Source organism: Episyrphus balteatus, chromosome 4, assembly GCF_945859705.1.
Source record: "Episyrphus balteatus chromosome 4, idEpiBalt1.1, whole genome shotgun sequence".
Taxonomy (NCBI): domain Eukaryota; kingdom Metazoa; phylum Arthropoda; class Insecta; order Diptera; family Syrphidae; genus Episyrphus; species Episyrphus balteatus.
The window spans coordinates 35,506,899-35,531,135 of record NC_079137.1 but is presented as its reverse complement, the minus strand read 5'-3'; the positions used below and the strand labels follow the sequence as shown (position 1 = coordinate 35,531,135).

At 30.0% G+C, this 24,237-nt stretch overlaps 1 protein-coding gene across 6 annotated transcripts in view; it reads right to left on the bottom strand.

Moving 5' to 3' along the window:
- Positions 1-24,237, bottom strand: part of LOC129918675 (dystonin) — a 195,978-nt gene that overhangs the window by 166,465 nt on the left and 5,276 nt on the right. For all 6 annotated transcript variants that reach the window (XM_055999327.1, XM_055999329.1, XM_055999330.1 and 3 more), the window contains exon 2: positions 16,164-16,488. In XM_055999327.1, the coding sequence (XP_055855302.1) occupies positions 16,164-16,260 (97 nt within the window). In that variant the 5' untranslated portion in view covers positions 16,261-16,488. The remainder of the gene's footprint in view (positions 1-16,163; positions 16,489-24,237) is intronic.

The following is a 24,237-nucleotide window of genomic DNA, read 5'->3' as shown; positions in this document are numbered from 1 at the left end:
AATAAAATGTTTTCAATTTTTAGATTCTTTCTCTGATTATAATAATTTTTGTGAATCTGTCGTAATGTCCATCTCAACAAAATAAAAAACGACCGACTGGAAAAAAATTTAAATTTGTTTTTTCGTCATAGAAACTTTAACTTTTTTACTATAGCTAAAGACTTGTTTGATTGCATGTATTTATGTTCGGGTTAAACTCAGCAACCACTGATCCGATTTCAAAGATTATTTTTCTGTTCGAAGATTTAAAATTACAGGTGTGCTAAAAGGGAGCATATACATATTTAAAAACTTTGCTACTTAAATGGGATGAAACCATAAGAAGTATCTGAATTGTTCAAAAAATGAAAAATCCCTTATGATAGGATGACTGGGTATGTCGGACGACAACCAACAAAAATTGATCATGAAAATTCAACAATATCAAAATTAAAATTTCGTTGCAAACTTCTTTCTCGTTGTGTAGAATGGATGCAAATTATTTAAAGTGATTGTTGAATTTTTTAAATAAAAGTTTAATAAAAATCAAAATTATTTTTGGATTATTTTTTTTTGCAATCGTTCTTGTTTCCAGATATTCGGAATTATTACACTGTGCAAGTGTTTTGAAAAAAATTTTTGAGACAGGCGCGCGATTAACTGTTTCGCCCTATTTCGGACCCAAGAAATCCATTGGCATCATTAGTTTTTCGATTTATCGGTACGACTTCGAACAAAATTTTTTTTGAAAGTTTTTTTCAATTATTTTGAGATTTTTCCACTGTTTTTAGGCATTTTTCAATCAAAAACAATGTTTATATTGCTAATAATTCTGCTCAAACGTTATTTGCTACATTGTAAACAATTTTGAACAATTTATTTGAAAGTTTAGTGATTTTTTTTGAAATTTTTTTAAAAAAATCGAAATTTTTTACATTGTTACCGATAATATCGGTAGCATTGCGGTATAATAATTTGGAAGTATTGAAACTATCGATAGTTTTGTGAAGTATCGATATACTCGATATTTTTTTGTTATCGATGCTATCGATAGTATGTCAAAGTTTAACCAACACTAAATTAACAGTTAAATTAATTTTTAATGGAAAACATGCTATGTATTTGTGCAAAAGAGAACAAAAACAGCGAAAAAACGATAACAATGTAAAAAATTTCGATTTTTTTTAAATTTTTTCAAAAAAAATCACTAAACTTTCAAATAAATTGTTCAAAATTGTTTACAATGTCTTTCTACTGGTAGCAAATAACGTTTGAGCAGAATTATTAGCAATATAAACAATGTTTTTGATTGAAAAATGACTAAAAACAGTGGAAAATTCTCAAAATAATTGAAAAAACTTTCAAAAAAAAATTTATTCGAAGTCGTACCGATAAATCGAAAAACTAATGATGCCAATGGATTTCTCGGGTCCGAAATATGGCGAAACAGTTATTCGCGCGCCTGTCAAGAATTTCGACTTGCACAGTGTTATTATTTTTTTTTTTTTTGACATACTTGCAGTAACCTCAAAATTCACCAATCATTTTATAATATTCTCAAGGTTCCGATCCATCCAACAAATTTTCTATACTGTATTTGATGTTTTGAAAAGTTACTTTTAATTAGTCTTTGTATGGATACAATTTTCAAAATTTTAGTTATCTTTAATGATTTATTGTCATAGAAAATATAGCTAGTACCTACAAATATTGATTTCCAAATACTTCAAGTCCCCGATATGGGCAAAATCGATCAATATATATTTTAAAATTTGTTACAAATAAAATGAAACACTTGTTATCTCCACATTAAAAAAATTGTTTTATAAATAAATTTTTATTTAATTATTTAAAAATAAGCCTACGCGTTTCGTCTTCTTAGGACATCATCAGGATGTCTTTTAAATAATTTAATAAAAATTTATTTATAAAACAATTTTTTTTTAAAGTGGCAACAACAAGTGTTTTATTTTATTTTTAAAAATGTTAAAAACGATTAATTTCCATCAAGTGGCTAACTATCGCTCGAGCATATAAAACATATTTTAATTTATATAAATAAACATAATAAAATTTAAATTTTTTTTCAAATTTTCATTTTATTCGAAAAGATCTCAAACGAAAAAGGATTAAGAAAGAGAATATCATGAAAGGGTTTCAAATAAATTTAATTTTTTTTTTAAATGTAATTTTTTTACATTATAGTTTTGGAAAGTTGCTATACAAAAACTGTTTTGCGAGATATATTGATTGAAGGATTGACAAATTATAATTTTGGTTTGTCAAGAACTCGAGGTGCACAAACGATTGCAATTTGTTTGATAGTTTGTCTAAATTTGAGCATTTTAAACAGTTTTTCATTTTTTTAACCGACTTCAAAAAAGTCCATTTGACTGTATTACCGGTAGAACCGGGTGATTTTGGCCTGGCGGGTGACTTTGACATGGACACTTTTTTAAAAAATTGTTAATATATGAAGGACTTGTTTGATTTTTTCCAAGTTTCTTTGTAAATTCGTATAATTTGATGAATTCAAAAGTGATTATACTAGCTTTATTTAATTAAAATAAGATATTAATTTATACTAAAATTTAGTTTTCTTAAAAATGCTAAAAAAAAAAATCACCTGAAAATGTTGGATGGTTTGAACATGTTGAAGAAATAGGATTGCAAAATGACTTTAACTCCGATATGTGTATTGTTTTGCAAGTTACTTTTATTCTACCCTTGTAATTATTTCATAAAAATTAATTTTAATTTGTTTATAAAAAATGCCATATGGTAGGGCGACTTTGGCCGGCATATCGGGTGACTTTGGCCGGGTGGCCAAGGTCACCCTCTTAATTTTTGCACTAGATTTTTTTTTTATATATTGGTATATGTTGACAAAACTGATATTTGGCAATATAATTAAAATGTTATCAGATCATACATATCAACATTTGGCAGCTCAACCACTAGACGTAGCCTTCTTTCGGCCTCTAAAAATATTATGGATGAAGACCTTAACAGCGTATAAGATGGCAAACTCGAAAACAAAACAGTGTGTTTTCTAGGCTTCTAAAATAACATTTTACTTCGGCTGCATCTTAAATGTTGATAACGATGAGGTTACAGTGTCATTCCTGCGAAGATGTGCTGGGTACAGCTTCAGAGAAAAAAGACGTTGCACAAGTCACCAAAAGTGATCTGGAGAAGAAACTTCCTGTTCCAATGGTTGACCGCAGAGAGAGACTATTTTTTTCCATATCCTTTGAAGGATATCAAAATTTATGCTAATTTTAATTTTTTGTTTTTTTTTTTTTTATCAAATAAAAACCGACAATTCTGTGTACGAAAATAAAAAAATACCCACATGTTTTAAAAAATCTGCTCTTTCATTTGGGCTGGGTTAGAATGACGTGCTACTTGTAGTTGAACTGGAAATATAGCAAACGTCCTACCGGCCAAAGTCACCCGGAATAGAGGGTGACTTTGGCCACCCATATTTTGGCATTTATCTATAGAACTGTTGGACAGATTTCTTAAAGATTAATCATACCTATAGAATGAGCGAAGTAGGTAAATTAGTTGAAATCTTCATTAAAAAAAAAAATTATTGCAGAAGTTATTCACATTTGAATTTGAAAACGTGCCAAAGTCACCCGGTTTTACGGTACTATATTAAAATAATATGTTTGTTTCCTCAGAACTTTCGACTGGATGAACTAATTTTGATGATTCTTTTTAAATTTGAAAGCTGGTATCTCCAGTGCACACTGGGGCCTGCTATATTGGAGGGATGCCCATAAGTCCATTTCTTAAATTATAACTTTTACTTTTTTTTTTGTTTTATTTCATGAGTATATGTGCTTCCCTATCTATTTCTAAGCTTTATATCATGAATTAAGCACAACAGCCTAAGAAGTGAAGCATCAAAGTGCAAAGTTTGATACCATTGATTTCATCCAGTTTTAGTGGTTAATCATGGATATAATTTTTTTCTTCGTATTAAGTGAAAATAAAAATAACTAAAAATTATCAGCTATGGGCCAAGGTAAGTAGAGTTCACTGAAGTGTTTTTTAAGAATTTACTTTTTAAAATATCTGAGATATTTGAGGCTAAAGTCGGAGGTGCAGGAGGCTTTTACTTTTGAGTTCAGTTTTATGTTAAGAGTACCTATATGCATTATAAACAGGCAATAGTTTCAAAAGAACCTTGCGCATTTCCATGAAAATCGATAATTTCTCGAAAAAAGACCTCCGACTTTAGCCTCAAATATCTCTGATATTTTAAAAAGTATAATTCTAAAAAACACTTCAGTGAACTCTACTTACCTTGGCCCATAGCTGATAATTTTTAGTTATTTTTATTTTCACTTAATACGAAGAAAAAAATTATATCCATGATTAACCACTAAAAGTGGATGAAATCAATGGTATCAAACTTTGCACTTTGATGCTTCACTTCTTAGGCTGTTGTGCTTAATTCATGATATAAAGCTTAGAAAAAGATAGGGAAGCACATATACTCATGAAATAAAACACAAAAAAACGTAAAAGTTATAATTTAAGAAATGGACTTATGGGCATCCCTCCCATATAGTAGGCCCCAGTGTGCAGTGTTCCCATTCCGTTTCTGACTTTAACATCAAAGAGAAAGAAGTTGGTTTTTGTTAAAAATATATTACTCAGAAATATTGTAAAATCTAAACTCTAAAACTTTTTGAAGGGTAGATATATAAACGAAATTTGTTGGTGTAAAAACAAGGACAAACCAAAAACACTAATCGAAGCCTTAGTCCTAAATTCATGGAGCTTAAAGAGTTGGTTTCCACTTCTGAATACTAATATATTCGATTAAGTCATGGGCGAATATGATTAACAGTAGATCACCAAAATAACTTGGATTAAACGGAAACTCGACAACTTTATGTCAAAACGACAAAAGTCATTCGAGCAACACCAGAACACAAATAACAAAAAAAAGTCCCAAACAGCAGCCTTACGAGGATCTATAGCTCTCTTAAAGACATCATTTAAAGTCCCCGCCTGAGCAAGAATCGATCACAGAACAAAAGTCAATCATTCCAAAATATAGCACTCGAAAAAGCATTTGTTGATGTCCTAGCTTACATCCAATAATTCTATTTATAAAACGATTATTCTATGAAAAAACAAAATTTGCAAAAGTCTTAACTTTTGATTTTACTGCATAACTTCTCATTTCTTTAGCGGTTATTATGTTTTTTTTTCCAATGTCTAAAGTTCTGACAATCATTTCCCAAATTTTAAACCTTTTTTCAAATTCCTTTATTCTTTCTTCATTTTTCCTACAATTATCTCAAGTCCATTGAACTATCCATTAAAACAACGGAAAAAATCTAAAAAAAAAAGGTCATCGACATTGCAGCATCACATCCTTGAGGCCTGTCGCATTTAAACATTTAAAGATCCGGATCTGTTCCAAAACAATAAAACAAAAAAATAAAAGGCAGGGCACCACAACACGAAACACGATCAGACCTTCGTCAAAAATAAAGTTAAAAAAAAAAATTATTTCGAAACAAAGCAAATATACGACGAACGTTGTGTCTCTCGTGCATTTTAAAATGTGTGAATAAGATTTCTTAAATTAGTACCTGCCTGCTTCGTTCTTGATGGTTGCCGATTGGAACTTCTCAGAGCGAGCGCCCTGTTTCCGTCTAACAAAACACACTCACTGACGATGTGTATAGGCATTTTTTTATTTTTATTTTCTTTTCCTCAATAATATGAAAAAAAAAATTGGATACTATTTTCTCGAATTAGCACTAAAAAGAGCACAGCATCATTTCCATTTTCATTTGGATTACTCAAAATCAAAACCATTTGCAATTGGATTTGAAATTGGAAAATAAAAAATACCGGCCGGCATCGACATAGGCATCGACTGCGGCTTCGTCTTCATGCATACCGCATTCCTTGTCATGGTACTTAAAATGGAAAATTGAATACCACTTTATCTGCATTTATGAACAAATTTTCCAGATAAAGCAATCGAAAATCCAAGAACCAAACCAAACCGAGAGACAGAGAAGATAAAATAAAATGGCTTGTTTAAGAGATTGTTAATGAACTGATGCTGCCGGCAGCGCTAGCCGCTGCAGCAGCAGTCGAGTCATGCCATCATATACATGAGATACATTTTTACAATTATCTGTTGCACTTGTCTTTTTAAGTGAGAATTTTCAAATCAGATAAACGCCGGTCGCCAACCCGTTACATTATATAGACTTTGCAATATCATGGCCGGCAATTAGACATTGAGCACTTGAAAAAAGGCTGTTGCTTGCTTGCAAGCTGTTGCTGCTTTCTGCTATGCAAGTTGGCTATAATAGAGAATTATTTATATCAATGACGTTACTTAAATCCGTCACCTATATGGACTAGACGTGACTGCTGCCCATAGAAGCTAATTAAAGTCGAGATAAATAAATTAGCATATAATGAGGCTTTTACGATATAGGATACTAACCAAGGGCGTATAAGTACACCGAGTATCCATTAAAATTTTAATGCAAATGAACTTTAACAAAAAAAAAAAAACAAAATTCACCCACCCACTTTGAAAAGATAGGGCTTAAAGAATTTTGTTTTAAATACGAATGATTTACAAACAACAACAAAAAATTACAAAAACTGTTGAACAACATTTCATTCGGTTTCAGGGTGGTTCGTGACAAAAGACTAGTGCAGGTTGATTGGGTCTAGACATGATAAAAAGCGGTAAGGCTACTAACCCTAATTAAAGGGGCAAGGAAAATGGACAAAAATAATATATTACGTACTAGTGCAATCATTTACTTTATATACAAGTTTTTACATATTGTACACATGCATTATGCACATACATACATTATAGTACTTCACTACCTTTTGTATTTTTGATTTAAGCAAATTTGCTATCTCACGGAAATTGTCAATTAAGGAAGTCATTCATATGCAAAGAAAGGTAACCGTTACCAAAAAGAAAAAAATGGCATTTCTTAATTTTTCTTTCGTCAACTCAGTTAGTAGTTGTAAACTAGAAGCATAGTTGTAGCTTTTAAAAAGTATTAAAACATAGGTATCTACGCTTATTTATATCCGATACACGTGAAAGGGATCCGTGATAAATAAATTGCGTGTTTAACTAAACTTTAAGGAAGCAGAGACAATATCAAAATTATAAAAAAAAACACATACAAATCGTTTTCAAACGAATAAAACAACATCTGAAATCAAAATTTCCCTTCGAAACAAATATGCAATTTCATTTGTTTTATTAAGATGCATTTTTAGAAAAAAAAATTCAAAATTTAAAAAAAAATCTTTATTTTTATAAATCGTCGCCGTTCAATGAAAACTCCCTTTTTTCACTAAGTCCTTTTTTCACTTTTGGAGAAATCGCATTAGAAATTGGTTATCCAATACTAAAAATTCAAAAATGGTCTTATCTACGTGTTCGTTAACATTTCGGTAAAATAATTGCTTCGTTACAATTGAAAAATAAAGCTTTGGTTATTGGGTAACTGCGAAAATGTAACTGAAGTCGAAATGGACTTAGGGAGTTTTCATTGAACGGCGACGAAATAATATGCCATTTTGTAGAAATCACTAATCATTATCTAAAACAAAATTTCAAAAAAATCAATGTCCGGTTTTCGAAAATTTGATTTTTCAAAATGAAAAACATTCAAATTTTTTTTAAAAATTAATTTTTTCAAAATTTTATTTTTGGCTTATATTTAAATTATACATAGTATAAATGCTTTTTTACAAAAAAATTTCGTTGAAATTGAATTAGTAGCTTCGGAGAAAATCGGATTAAAAAAAAAAAAACCGTTCTATGGCAGTAGGTAATGATTTTCAAAAAAAAAATTCATCGAAAGATAGACCTTGTCTTAAAACTTGCATTTGAATTTTTTTAACAAAATCGTTGGAGTCGTTTTCGAGAAATTTCAACTTTACTAAACTTGGTATATGGAAAGCACCGTTATTTTTAGAAAAAAAAAAATAATTCCTAAAACCCTTTTGGAGAGTCGCCAAATAAGGCTTATACCAAGTTTGACATTAATCGGTCCATTCGTCTAGGCTGTAGCTTCATTTACAGACTGACAGACAGACGGACTTCCAGGACCCACTTTTTTGGCATTCTCTATCATCGTAATGTCATGGAAAATTGTTATCTCAACTTTTTTTGTACGAATGCATAATAACTTGATATACATATATGTAGTATAGTACCTATATTGCAAGTAAAAAATGTAGGTATGGCTTCACTTTTATTTTTTACATTTTCTTACGCTAGATTTCTAAATGCAAATATTGTACAGCCAGCTCTTAGATTCAAAAAAATTTCTTGGAATTCTTTACGCTAAGAAGGCAACTAATTAGCAAAGCTCTGTATGGGAACCTGGTATGTTGTGCACAAGGTCCAACTTCATTAAGGTCCGTAATAATGAATTCAAAGGATACCTACTGACTCTTTGCAGAAAGTGACAGATATTCCAATGATAAGATCAAATAATGATAAAGTTGCACTCAATTTACAATTTTGAATATGGCTATATACAATCTATTCACAATCAAATTCACAAAAAAAAAATTAATGATACTGACAGCGAAAATTTCCCTAATAATCAAATAACTGTTTATGATAAGTGTGTTGGCACTAAAAATTTAATTTAATCTATAAACTTGCTTTAACCAGACCCACGCAACCGCAATATAGCAAAAAGAAGACAATAAAAAGTTGAATTTCAAGGTTTATGTTGCAATTTTATTATCAAAAACAAACATTTGGACATCTTTAGAACTTAAAGAGGAGACATACATATTTTATTGTCATTATTTCCGCTTGGAACACTCTGCATTGAGAGGGAAGATGAACTAATATCATTTTGAGTAGGTACCCAGTTGTCTTATTAATCTGGACTTTACACTCTTTTCTACATAAATTTATAAAAGAAACGAAATTCAATTGCATATAAACCGGAAACCACTTAACAACCAGGAATAATAAAAATAAATAAAAAAAAGTAAAAAAATATAAAATATAAAAAAATACAACTTCGTTAGAATATGCTGTGGTCATGTGAGTAATTTGTGGCCAAGTCCAATTACATGAATTTGCCTTTGAAGAATGTTTTTTTTTTTATTTTATTCCTACCACAAGATAGTTCTGTTTATGAGTGTGTTCGTTTGTGACTTTTGAGAATTTCTGTCTCATGCAATTTCTCATAAAACTAAGGAGAACTAGAAAATATATATCTTTTATAGATTCTTCGAATGTCAATTCCATAACCTGGAAGCAAAAGCAGGTATCACACAACAAAAACTTTATTTCAATATGAGCCACGTGTTTTCTTCATTTGCTTCCTCAAGAGTACCAAGTACCTACCAAGTCATCGACTGCTAAAGTGGCTACCGTATAGGATATGAATCAGTTCTTTTATAAAGTTTTTTTCAAAGCCGTGAATTAAATATGAAATTCATTCAAGTCACGAAAAGTCTGTATTGAACGTTGTCGCTGTCATCGTTGTCGGCTTCGTCACCTTATTTAAATTTTCTAGCGGTGTGTTTCGTATTTGTTTTTGTTGTTGTTTTTTTTTTGTATTTCTTTTTAAGCCAATAAAAGGCAACAATTATGTGCGTAATCTGTAAAGGTAACATTTGTTTCAATAGATCGATCCAACATTTTATTTGTTTATTTTGTTATATTTGAGTTGGCATTGTGAAGCAATTTAGTGATAATAGGGTGTATCATTTTGAATAGGTCAATATACGGTTGTTTAAAAGCTGTTTATGATCTGCTGCAACGTTGAGAGTTCCCGTTTTGAAAAAAAAATTCTTTAGCTAATTATTTATTCAGTAGGAGATTCCCGGCTATTTAGCTTACATAATTGTTTGACTTTGAGATAATGGAATGAAGTACGTGTAGTGTGGGAGTTTAATAAAGAATAGGTACAGAAGCCGACAGTAGATTGGAATTCTTTAGAATGAATATCTTTCCCAGCTTAGCTTCTGGCATAAATTCAGAGAGAGGAAGGCATTGCACTTAAGAAATTTATGCACTCAATTGAAATTCAAAAATTCAAGTAGTTTTGCCTTTTGAGATATTTTCTATACTATGGAGAAAGTAGTATAACTCAAGATATTTAAACATCCATTCTAAAAGCAAACAAGAAACGAATTACTGTGTAGCGCCAAAAATAGAAAATACAAATAAAATAAAATTGACTTTAAGCCTATAATAAAATAATTATTTTAAATATAAGAAAAGTAACCTAATTTGTTAAAGAATTTAAAAGAATTATATCAATTCATGTGTGGAAAAGACTATCAAAATGTGAGCTTTTTAACCAAAGAGCAGATAAATCTTTCAGTTCCATCATGATACACGTGTCACTTCTTAAGGACAGTGGTGGATTAAGTAACTAAAAACCGTTCTTTTATTGAAGCATCAAAACTTGCCGAATACTACTTCGAATATTTTTCAAATGTTTCCTGTCGATCTATAAAAAATTGAAATACCGCCGAATTCTTCAAAATTAGTACATGAAATCATACAATACGTAACGTTAATTTATGTGGCTACGGAACATAAATTAAAATCGCTTAGTTATGTTAGAAGCGGTTCAACTAGAAATTTATCTTAATAGTTTATTTATTTTCAGTCGCCGAGCAGCAACATTTTTTTTAAATCAATACTTAGTTACCAAAAGTCTGTATAACTATTTCACCATGAATCAGTAATTTGATCTGGCCAGCGGATTTTGTATTGTAGGCATATGATAATTTTTAACAGTATGGTATTAGTAACTGCCTTGAAAGAAAAACAGCTGTCTTTCCAAAATAGTGAAGTGTTCCTTCGATATATAGTAAAAAAGTATCTTTTTCATACATTTTTTATATGGCCGTTGCTGATCTTTACATTTTTTTTTTATCTTTTCCAAGTTGTACAATGATACATGATTTTTCAGAAGTCCGCCGTCATAAGTACTTGATAAGTTAGCCAATATTGCTAACAATCATCTTCTAAGCACTTCAACACTTATTTTTCTTTAAAAAAATCTTTATACTTTGTAAATACTTTGTTTTAATGAAGAAGCCAATAACACAAAATAAACTAGGACAAATTTGATTGAAATCAGTTTGAAGAACAAGTTAGTGATGATAAAATAAAACATTACACAACTTCATTATTGCAGAAGTTGTGTTAAGATAAAAAGTTTTTTTTTTAAATGTCATGTTGAAACGTTATCAGTTAATAAAAAATTTAATGTCTACTGTATTTCAGCAAAACAAAGGAACTATATCAAACCAAACGATTGATTTTTCTGTTGTATATTTTTTCTGTTCATTTAAAGATGCTGAGTCATGATAAATAACACCAACAAGATTTCCTCAATTTCCAAAAAAGCAGAGTTGGTAACACTCACTCAAATGAATTTTATGATTGAAGTTATTTTGTGGTTTTCATGTGAAAAAGAACCTTATAACCAAAAGAAGATTTGAAACTACTTTACCTGAGGTTAAGAGAAGTTTTACAAAATTCTTTTATACTTAACTTAATTAAAAATACTTCCAAAAGCAGGTGAGTTTTTTAAGGAAATGGATTCACATTGCAGCAGAACCAACAGATTTTATTGGAACTCCCAGACGTATTCAAAATAACAGATTATAGCAGCGTGAAGTTCCACGGGACTCACTGAGAAATTCCCAACAGAACTAACTTCAATATTCATGAAAAGTGCTTTAAGCCAAAAACCACGATCCATATTCTGGATTCTTTTTACATCTCCAAAACGTTCGTACATCACAATTTCTTTTCGTGTAAATTCCATTGGATCTAAAGTCACCATCACCACTAGATAACCGAATCAGAGTTATATAAAAAAATATATGTAGTTACATAAGACACTAAACCCAAAATATCGCTTAAAAAAATATATAACTTTTCTTCGCAAAAAAAAAAACCTGTTACAAGATTCTTGAATTTGATTGGTCTTAGGCTGATTTCATAATAAATGTAATGTACGTGAGTGTACACTGTACATTGTTCAATTCTACTCGACTTGAAATGCCATAACCATAAGGGCGACTTTTGGTAATAAAAAAAAATTATATTCAACAAGTTCACTTCTATTAAGTATGATTAATTACACATTGTTCCAGTTTGTGACACCTATTTTTCCTTCAAAAGAAAAAAAAAAACACTTTTCCATTTATAAAGTACGTAGTGTGTAGGAGAAAAATGATTTTATAAGCTATCCTTATCTATTCAAAAAATTCTAATTCATTTCCTTTTATGGAAGATAATGCAATAACACATACATATATGTACTTGATATAGAAAGATATATATCTATTTCTATATCAAGATTCTATAAAAAAAATATACTGCATAAGAAAGCAAACTATATAAATATATTCCATTGGCAAGCAGCTCTATTTTTCTATATTATAAAAGCTGAGTCAAAAGAAGTTCCAATTATGAATGATGCATTGAGGTATCCTCCTTTATCATGTATGGAAGAACATTTAAAATAAATAAATAACATTTGCAACAACACACATACAGATATACTATACAACTCATATTTTTATGAGTCATTGTTCCACACGACATCACAATCTATTTTTAAGGTCAAAGGATTGGAAAATCGTATCGTTTTAACTGAGGGCTCTTAGAATTCTGAGTTTATATTTTTTATATGAGTGAATGAATTCTTTACTCAAGAGACAGAAGCAATTTTGAAAACAGAAACCATTAATTCAAAATATTGTGGAAAGTGTATATTTAACGAATACGCCTTGTGAACTTGGTATTTTTGTAAACGATATGAATTGCAAATATTGGAGTATAATTATTTTACTTTGCAAAACAAAAATCCACCTTATAATTATTTTCTTTGAGAAAGAAAAATTTAATATTCTTGTCTTCATATGACTTTGAATGACACGCTTTAAATTTCATTGAAAATACACATGTTATTAAAAATTTACATATTCATACTCCTATCTTTTTTCCTAGATCCAACTTCCAAATAAATAAATTTTTGTTTTGTATTCATTCTTTTGGGATGTTTTTGTTTTTTTTTTTATTTTATTTTATTTGTTTATGATTTTAAAACAGTAAAGTCATAAAAAGTATAATTGCAGAATTTAATTGTTTTAACTTTTAAATGCTCATCACTTTAAACGATATGAATTTCGTGTTATATCTGTAAGTGTTCATCTTTTAATAAAAGATAAAAAAAAATTATAACTGAGATTTGGGACATGCAATTATAGAACGAAATGAATTAGTGTGCAATATAATTAAACAATAATGAGATGTTTAATTTTCGTTCAATTAAAAGTAGGTACCTATAAATTTAAAATTTGTTGAATATAGGTTGAAATGTTTTATTAAAGGGGAATTCCATTACAAATGCTACAATTTACAACGAACAAATTACAATTTTTAATTTTGTATCGATAAATAGGCTAAATATTACAATATGTAACACTTAAAAAACAGTCCGCCGGTGACATATCACGTTTTGACGCCGTTATAACGAAAGGTAATTTCACTACCTTCATTCCCTAAATTAAAGGGCAAAAGACGGTTCAATAATTTATTAACAAATTTTATCTATTTTAGAAAGAAGACATCCAGACCATAGCCAATGCCGTGTTTCGAAATCCAATCCAATCGATTTTCACCAAAGACGCAATACTTGCGGGATAAATCACTGTATACACGGATTTGGGGTCCGGCTTCACCAGATTGCACTTCTATATACAACAATTGATGTATGTAGTACCAACAGGATACAAAAAGGATACAGGTTGCAAAACAAAAACTTTAGACTGACCACTGACTATAAAACACTTTAAATTCAAAATTGAGCTTAAAAATGTTGTTACAAGCCTTGGTTTTAAAATTAAACGTTTCATTTCATTCTCTATTGGCCGCATCTACGGTGGTCTTCGAAAATTGAATATGTTTTCATACCTAACACCTACTGAAACCAAATTGAAAATCAGCAAATCATTGCTTTTGCCCATCATAGAGTATGCTTCAGTGGTTTACGCTGAGCTCGATTCTCGTTCCTTTTAGTCTGCGTAGGTTTGACCATGTCTCTCAATACCATCAACTAGTCCTTGGCTGTACTTTTGAACAGTTTTTGGATACGAGATGTTGTATATTCTTATTTATTTATTTATTAATTATTATTTATTTGAAAAGTTACAGTTTTCACAATCTGCCCGAACTCTGAATCTTATTACACCTTTATGCACTTATTTGAACTCTTCTAGACTATGTATATACCAGCAAACTCTGGAACTCCTTGCCAGTAAGTTTAAAACAAATAGTAGGAATCTTACAGTTTAAAAAAGCAATATTTAACTATTTTAATTCATTAAACATGCAAACAGTAAATTGAAAATAAAATATTTAATCTTAGCCCTGATTTTTCAATCGTCAGTTAGACTATCATAGGAATAAATGTCAATATAAAAAAAACTTTTATTCCTAGGAATAAGCTCTAACTGAGGTTTATCTGTCTATTGAAAAATTGGCCCTTAGTCTAATAAAATTCTTCTTACCTAAAATTAAAATTATTTTGTAAATGCCTATTATCTAACTTTTGTTTTTTTTTTTTTGTTTTTGTTAAAATATTGTGTGTACTATTATTGTTACTTATCTAAATAATTTAACTTGTACTTGCTAGTCCTGTCTTAAGGTACTATAAAAGACTCAGTCTTATTTGTACACCAATATGAAATCAATTGAATTGAAATTGAACCAGTCAGTAATTAAGGTCAGATTTAAAGTTCTAGTTGCTAGTTATACTTTTTCCGCAGTGCACTTAATAAAAAGGAGTAATGTAACTGACTAATGTTCAATTTTTCAAACAATTTGTTTCACTTCACCTTGTTTAGACCTCATAGTGAATGAATTTCACTTCAGTGAACCCAAGAAACGGGTTTTCAGTAGAGAGGGAATGATTACATAAAAGTTCAACTAAGTCATATAATTAAATTTGAAACAATTTTTTTTTCAATTAATCCAGATTTAGCTCAGTTCAAGGTTTAAAAGAAACTCTGATACCGAATAAATTGTTCAATTTATAATAATCCTTTTTATCAAAGAAAAAATAACCGACTTCTATGGATCGAAACTAAAATTTATTAAGGTTTTCTCATGTATTCCATAGTCAAAACTGGACCGTATTGAAATGGGACCACACTACTATTACCTGATTTTATATATAAAAAGAATCATCAAAATCGGTTCACTCAGTCGGATGGAGAACCTTCTCCGTTTTGAAAGTCTGTTACAAATTTAAACTGCTAATATAAACGTTAGGTTATGTTAAAAAGACTTCTAGGTAAAGGCTGACAAACTAAGACTCATAACAGGTCCAGTTGGAGCTTTTGATAAAATGGTAAGGATTGAAGATAAATATTATGGTGTTAGTCGCTTTCCTGGTGAGTTCATCAGCTCCTCAGTTCCTAAGAACGTCTCTTTGTCAAGGCATCCAAAAAAAGTGAATGTTGAACTGTTCTGCCATCTCTACAAAAGATAATCCATAGTCGCGGGCAGTCTTGATATCCCCACTTTGATTGTATACATTGTTGAAATTTGATTTCCATGGAAAATGAAGGACCTGACTCAAACATTTAATTAAAATAAGGCTTTATTTTTATAAAAACTAATCTGAACGCCCATGTTTATACCTATGCTTTGCGGCTTTTCATAGTTTTTGCTTCAATACCTCATGAGCTTAACAATGAAAACTATAATTGTATACTGGATGTCCCAAAACTTCTTAAAAGAAAGCTTACCGTTAAGTCTACATGAATAAATTCTAATATAATTCAATTTTTTCTTCGTTAAATTCTTATATAATAATAATTTTTTTTTTTATATTTTCTTTCAAAATTAAAACAATACTTGGTAATTTTTTTACTTCGTGGGAGTTTTACTTTTAGCCTCTTTTCATTTTTTAATAAAATCCTCCCACTCAGTTAATATCTTTGTCCTGAAAATGTAATTACTTTTAGGAAATTCGCTTTTTGAAACAATTTTATTTAATTTTTAAATTATCCTTTTTTTCTTGCAAAGTGTAAATAAAAATTGATGAATAATAACAATCAAATATATAGTAAAATAGAAAAAAACTCACCTGCTATTCGTAAAACAGCTCGATCAGCTGGGTCCAATTGCAAAATACTTAAGGGTTTGTCCTTAGCCCATTCGCTAAGGCTCTCCCGATCCATCATAATGTTTGATGTGCTGCTAGTGGATGCATAAATTCTTCTTTTTTTATTTCGATAATATTGCGGTGTGGACGCCGTGGTTAAAGGTTAATTGGTATACACACTTTAGGGCCCTTCAAACCTCTTCTCGATTATATACGTATTAACTACGTATTTTTAAGGTTGTTTTGGATGCCGCTGCTGCTGCCGCCTCTGCCGACAACACGCCAATAAGGCGAAGTGTTGTATATTCTATTTATTTAAATATTTTTTTTAAAATTTAATTATACACTTTTTTTTAATTTTTACTAAAATCACTACTCATATAGTATTTGTAGACATTTTATTATAATTATTAAAATGTATAAGCATGCTTAAGCACTATACTACTGCACAATCAAAATAATAAATTAAAAAATAATAATCTGTAGTTTTAATATTCAAGTTTAAGATTTAACTTTTCACTGATATCCATGTTTTTGTTTTATAATAATAATACAAAAAATAAATATAAACGAAAAGAGCAGCTTTATGGTATTTTTTTTTTTTTTTCTTTTCATTTATTTAAAAACAATTTTCAATGGAGTGTATTTGTTAATGTGAAAAATAGATTTCCCTCTTTTCCAAAAAAAAAAAAGCATTTCTAGAACCAGTTTTTTTATTTTGGACCTTTTTATCGACATAATTTACTTGTAATGTTCTATCGGCCAACAACAAATGGGATTAAGCTCCACACAAAATCTTGTCTTACTCGTGTTTAAAATTTACTTCATCACTTAAAGTTAAAATCTAGATCTTCACAAAATTGAACGAAAAGGGAAATAAAATTTTACTTTGCAACTCAGTGCTCAGGTCAGGTTTTAAAACGGATGCCACTATCATCCATACATTTGTTCATCTATCAGTATCATGGGCTGATAATTGATTCTATAGGGCTGTACTGCACTCCTCTGGACTGGACTCGTTAAAGAGAATGCTAAATTTTGTGAACAGAACAAGCAGCCAATTGTTTCGATTAATCTCACCACAAATCCAATCCAAATCCAGAGTATAAAAATCAAATTGGAAAACATGGTAATTTTCCAAGAAATTTGTTACAACGGAAAAAGCATGTCCAACAAGAGTCACGAAGAGTTCCTTAGTGTTAGTGGGAAACGTTTTTGGCTCTTAATTATTATCCTTGACTTTCTGGTAAGTTCAAGGCCATAAATATAAAACAATTATTCATTCCAGACGATGGAGCTACAATAAATTAAGATCCTGGGTGTATATCCTGAAAGAAAATCTATATATTTAGCATTAGCGCAAAACGATACCGTATCTATCTCAATTTACTTATTCTCGACGCTCCAGTTTGTTCTGATTATTATTTATTTGAATGGAACCGCGTTCTTTTTGTTTTAAGTTTAAAAAGGTTAAATGACTTGCATCAATTATGAGTGATACCTTTCGAAAGAACAATTATTTCAGTCGCATGGAGGCAAAAACAAAAAATCATTCTATGTGCTGTTGAGAGATTTTAAAGTATCAAAAAGCTTAACCACGTTAAATACCGTGACTTAGACCCCTTCAGCGAATAACGTCTCAATAACCCCTGGTACGGCTTTTGAAGCTAGATATTTCAAAATTTTTTGGCATCAAGTTCTCCTTGAAAATGCCTGAATTCTACGTTTATGAATTTCGTTGAATTAGAAGGAATTCTTTCGAATCAGTCAAATCAACTCATATCAGACGGATCTACAAAATATTTGGTGATGTCTTCAGGGATTTCTGGACATTTTTGTATTACCACTTGTATTGAGGAAACCAAACAACTTTCTGCTCACGGTTTGTGTATTCCTTAGCACACTGTGTAGAAAACTTAGAAGCTAGGTACTTTTTCTTCTTAAAAATACTGAAGATTTTAAGCTTCTTTTGACGATGCTAAGTTTTTACCTTTGCGGTATTTGATTATTTGGAGTATTCCAAAAAATTGTAGTTCATTGACGATATCCTGGTGTTGGTGTACTAATGCTTCGCAGTTACCCAGTATGTGTTCTGGTGTTTCTTCATGTTCGTTACAGAATCTGCTGTTAGCACTGTCTGCCAGGCCAAAATTGTTAAAGTGTTTTCTCATTTTGCAGATGTTATTCCCAAGTTATAATTTTACCTGCCTGAGCTTAGAAGTATCATTCCATATTATTTGTCTTTTGACTCGAATACAATTTGAATATTTAAACTGGTGTTGTTTCAACTCATTTAAGTCTTTCAACTTATTTTCGACACAATGGAAATGCCAGTGAAATACCTATATATTTTGGATTCCTCCTTTAGCATAAATAACTTGATTGCGTTTTTAGGAATTGTTATCAGTTTACCCTGGACTTTAATTCAGCCGCACTTTACCCGACGAAACCAGTTAAGTATGTAAAATCATAAATATGTATATAAGCATTGAATAATTATATATAGAAGTGACACCGATAGTTTCTAGCGCCACAGAATTTTATTTTTTTCGGCAATCAGATGTACTAAAAAATGTCCAGAGAGAATGGGGCTTGTCCTAGAAAATTATATTTCCAAAAATTTGTTTTTAAAAAAGGAAATTTCACTAATACAAACATTAGAAAACAAATATCAAATAAAAATAAAACGTATCGACATGTCGACATCCTAAATTAGAAAAAAAAATAAGGAAATTTTACTCACACATAAAACATAAAACAAATATCAAACAAAAATAAATCTTATCGACACATCGACATCCTATAAATGAAAAAAGAAAATATGGAAATTTTACTCATACATACATAATTACACAAATATCAAACAAAAATATTGAAAAGTTATTTGACATTATAAATGTATCCATAGTAACTCGAAACTAAAAACAAAACATTTTTATTAACGACGAGAATTTGAACAAAATTAAATAATTATTGTTGTATATCCTAGGCACGTTATAGCTTATAGGGCATGAAAGTTACACTTATTTCAATAGTCCTATTAGCGTAGGTGACAAGGTGATTGCTCTTTACTTTTGCTCTTTGAGTTCGTATCCCCACAGAGATTGCTATTTTTTTATATTATATTTTTTTGGCAATATTATAAAATGCGTAACAACTAGCGCCTTTTTTTGCTGAATCGAAACTCCACCTGATAACTTTACTTCATGACAAATAAATTTGTGCCAAAGAAATCTGAATAAGAAGTTTTATTCACCAAAACTTATAATTAGTAAATTTTATTTTCTACGGGCCTTACCAATAATCAAATTTAAGGCTGACTTAAATATTTAACTGAATTATATATATTTCACCCTACCAATAAACAATTTAATACTCAGGTACAAGGCTAACGCTCGGCTAAATTTAATAGTTGAGTTTCATAACGAGTGCAGCTTTTAACCTGAGTTGTTTGTATACACTAGTCCAAAAAGTTAAAGGAACAAAGCAGAATTCGTGATAGCTCCAACAAGTACCTATTCAATTTGATTTCTTCTACTAAGAAAGATTTGTGGAAACAAAATTTCAAAATCGTTGGAACCTTATAAATAAACTAAAACAAAAAAAAAATCAAAAATAAAATTGGTATGCAATTTCGTAGAAATCACTATTCAACATTCAAAACTAAAATGTCAAAAAAATTAATTTCCGGTTTTCGAAAATTTGATTTTTCAAAAAAAAGTGTTCAATTTTTTGTATCCAAAAACTATTATTTTTCCAAATTGTCTTACTGTTTTATATTTAAACTATATAAATATTTAAACTATATAAAAATTCTTTAAAATTGAATTGGCAGTTTGGCAGAAAATCATATTTGAAAAAAAAAACGGTTCTACGGTAGGTTAATAATAATTTTAAAAAATTTCCATGATTGCCCAAAAACTATTTTATAATTTTTTTAAACAAAATTACTGGTACCGTTTTCGAGAAAATAAAACATTTCCGAAATTGGTATATGGCAGGTATCGTTATTTCTGGTAAACAAAATTAGTTCTAAAAACCCCTCTGGAGAGTCTCCAAAAAATACTTCATACCAAGTTTGATGTTAATCGGTAGATCCGTTTAGCTATAGACAGACAGACTGACAGATGAACAAAAAATCTACTATTAGTATTCTCCAATGGAACAGGGCTATAGTAATGCAATGTCTGATTGTTATCTCAACTTTTTTTTTGTGAGAATGCATAGCTTGACTATATAGTATCATGACAAAATAAAGAGCATGTAAAAGCTACATTCTTCTAGTTTTAGGATATTAGAACCAGATATTTTATTTCAAATGGTGAAATAAGAAAATCATTGGAACTATCCAAAACCACATTTTCATACATTTGCGATCAAAATAGACCTTTTTACAGTTTTTTTTTTCAAATAAACTCAAATTCTTGTGAGTTTATTTCAACAATTTATTATTTATTATCGTTTAAATTTTAGATTAAAAAAAATTAAAAACAGAGAAAAGTATCCAAAAATGGTACGAAAAGATTTTTTTTCCAAAATTTAACATTTTGTAAAAACTGCAAATTTGAACAAAGCCGTAAATCCAAAGTTCTTGTTCGCATACACAAATCATTTTAAGCAAATAATCGAGATAGTTTCGTATTATATTAAAATATTTGAAATATGCATTAAAATACTTTAAAATAATGTGTAATATGGCCATATTGTATGAACTTGATCCTTACCTACTCTTGCATATGGGGTTTAAGAAAATAGTAAGTATATGCTACAGTGCATGCAGACAACATTTAAATAATGTGAACTACAGCTAGATATTATTACAAAAAGCACCCTAGTCAAAATTAAATAAACTCTCTAAGTTGAAGAAAAATCTTCTTGTCGTTAATAAAAACAGAAAAACAATATCCTTTCAAATATACATAAGAATCAAACATTCAAAAATAAATGTTCAATTCAAAATATTACAAAAATTAAAAATAAATTCAATTTGAATATTACAGAAACAAAAATAAACAAACACACTTCTAACACAAAACAAAACTAATACAAATACACCAAATATAAATAATATAGTAGTTGTGGTTACTTAGTAACCAAAAGTCCTTTTAAGGAATTTTTCGGCCATCGAATACACAATCCTAGAACGATTGTGGCGCCACTCTTGTAACGATTGTAGCGCCACCACTCAAACAAAGCGGATGTTTTTTCCGGTGTCACTTCTATATATAATTATTCAATGATATAAGATTAAAGACTAAGTTTAACCTTCACCTGTTATGATTCTGTGACAATATCCATGATATTGACGGATAAAATTAAAGAAAAAAAAAATAGACCCCACATCGTCCACCAATATGACCTTGAAAACTTGTTTCCTTTTCAAAAATAAACTAAACACAAACTAGAGAGAGAGAAAAATATTAAATGACACTAGGTACCTCCATCATGGTAAGGATGGATCTCCTTACATAAAAAAAAAATCACACAAAGAACTTCCTTCAACGCGACTTAGCCTGACATTGCATTAGAAACAACAATAAAAAAAAAGAAAAAAAAAGCTCTTTAGACACAACACTAAACTAAACCTACATAGGAGGTAAAAGATGTCTTCACTGTCCTGTCCTGCCTCACATACTCATCATACATACTCTTTCTACTCATATATATGAAGGTAGTTAGGTACACTTTGATGATGAGAACAAAAGAACAAAGAAACTATCTACCTACAGGGAAGGTTCCCAATTCCATATGCAAGTAAGAAGTTTGTTGCACAGGCACAGGAATGAAGAAGAAAAAAAAAAAAACAAATCTTTCTTACACGATAAATCACACTCACTGTGAGATTTGAGATCATAAGAAAAAATGTTGATATCTTCAAACAAAACACCATTTTATGAATAGAGAAAAAGTGTAACAAGGTCTGAGAAGAATCAGTTTTTTTCTTATCAGACAAGAGAGTGGCAAATTATGTAAATAAAGTTTGTTTGTTTTTTTTTTTTTGAAACAAACGAATCTCAGATAAAAAACAGAAAAAATATCCCAACTTTGTGACATCAATTATTATTATTGCTTCAGAGGAGGAGGAATTTTTATGTAGAAATGACTATTTGCTGTTTAGTGGAGCTGGTGGCGATGGGGAAGGAAGGAAAACATTAAATGACTCAAACTGCGGACAGTGCATGGATGACAACAAAATGACGATGCCATCAAGGTTCCCCCACGTTCTTCCCTTGTTGTGCAGAGAGATCTACGCCCCATTTTTTCTGGTTTCTATCCTCCTCCTCCTTCTCATCATCTCTGTTTGGAACTTTGTGTTTCTCTTTATTATTCTGCAGTTTATTCATTCAATTACTTTCACCATGTTGTCACATTTCGCAGCTTTTTTTTACGAAAGTACCTACATGCACGGTTGCCACTCGCATAAAAAATTTCCTACCAAAGTTTCCAAAAAAACCTACCAATTCAAAGAAAAACCTACCCAACGAAAATTTTCGATTTTAAAAGAATAAATTTTTGTTTAAAAAAATAAAATGCACGACTGGGTCGCACGAACTTGCTCTTGGCGTTATAGTTGCTTAAATTTTTAAGACTTTTTATATAGAAATTTAGAAAAAAAAATAAAATTCGTTTAACAAAATAAAATAAAATCTGAAATTAAATTGCCCTCCAAAACAAGTATGCAGTTTTGATTGATATATTAAGATGCATTTTTAGAAAAAAAATTTTCAAAATCGTTAGAGCCGTTTTTTAAAAAACTAATTTTTTATAAAAAATTTTTTGGAAAAAAAGTTTTAAAATAAAATTGGTATGCCATTTTGTAGAAATCACTAATCAAGAATGTGAAGTTAGTGTCAACACAAAACATGAAAATGGATGAGTTCAGACACCAACAATGAGGATACTGCGTTTACATACACTACTTAATATTATTACTCTCGGTTTAGATGGGCACATTTGTTTGGCACAAATATTTTGGGTAGATTTGACATAATTACAATTTTTTTTGTCAATTATTAAAAATTAAATTATTTTAGAGAAAGAACTTGGAAAAACCTACCAAATTGACTTCAAACCTACCAACCTACCCAAGGTAAAAAAACCTACCCAGTTTGGTAGGATCCTACCCACTCCGGCAACCGTGCCTACATGGCGAAATAATAATGATTGTGAATCCTGAATAGGGTGCTGGCACGTGAAGTCGACCACCCTCAGGAGTCGGCCATCACGTGTTTAATTGATTGTTAATAGAAAAAATATAAAGGGATCTCATAGAATTTATTGTTTTGTTTAAAACATATCAGTTCTTCTAATGATATTTAAATTTGATAATTTATGATAATTAAAAATTGAGATCTTTGACTCGTTTGTTAAATAGATTTTTGTACTGTTTATGGTTTGTCTATAATGTTTATTTGCATAAAAATTCAAAAAATTTTAAACTTTTCAATAAATCGAAAGGGCCGACCTTAGCCAATATTTTTTGTACACTTGTCTTTATTTACCAGGGGGGCGACTACTGAAGAATATGTTTTTTTTTTTTAATTTCCAGTATTTTTAAATGGAAATCATCTTTAAACTTATAGCTTCATTAATATTTTAAATGATGATCGATTGTTTTTTCTTAAATTCAGTAGCCGGCCTCCTATTTTACTTAAAGTTTTGTAGAAATGGGCCTTCATTTTATCGATTTCCAAAAAGGAGGAGGTATTTAATTCGTCTGCATTTTATGTTTGGTACTCATAACTTTGGACTGAGTGAACCAATTTTGAAAAATTGGTTTTTTGTATTGGAAAGCTGGTGCCTGCAGTGTGGTCCCATTTCAATCTCGTTCAGTTCTGGCTATAGAAACGGTGAGAAAAACCATAAAACTCAGTTTTTATCCATGGAAGTCGGTTTTGTTTTTTTGATAAAAATTATTATTAAACCTAATAGGTATAACAAGACCTCGTCATATACTGATCTTGAAATCTTATTGTTTTTGTGCTATTTAATACACGTGGTCTATTTTTCTATGTGAAGAAAATGGGGTAGCAACCTCATCACAATTTACAATATT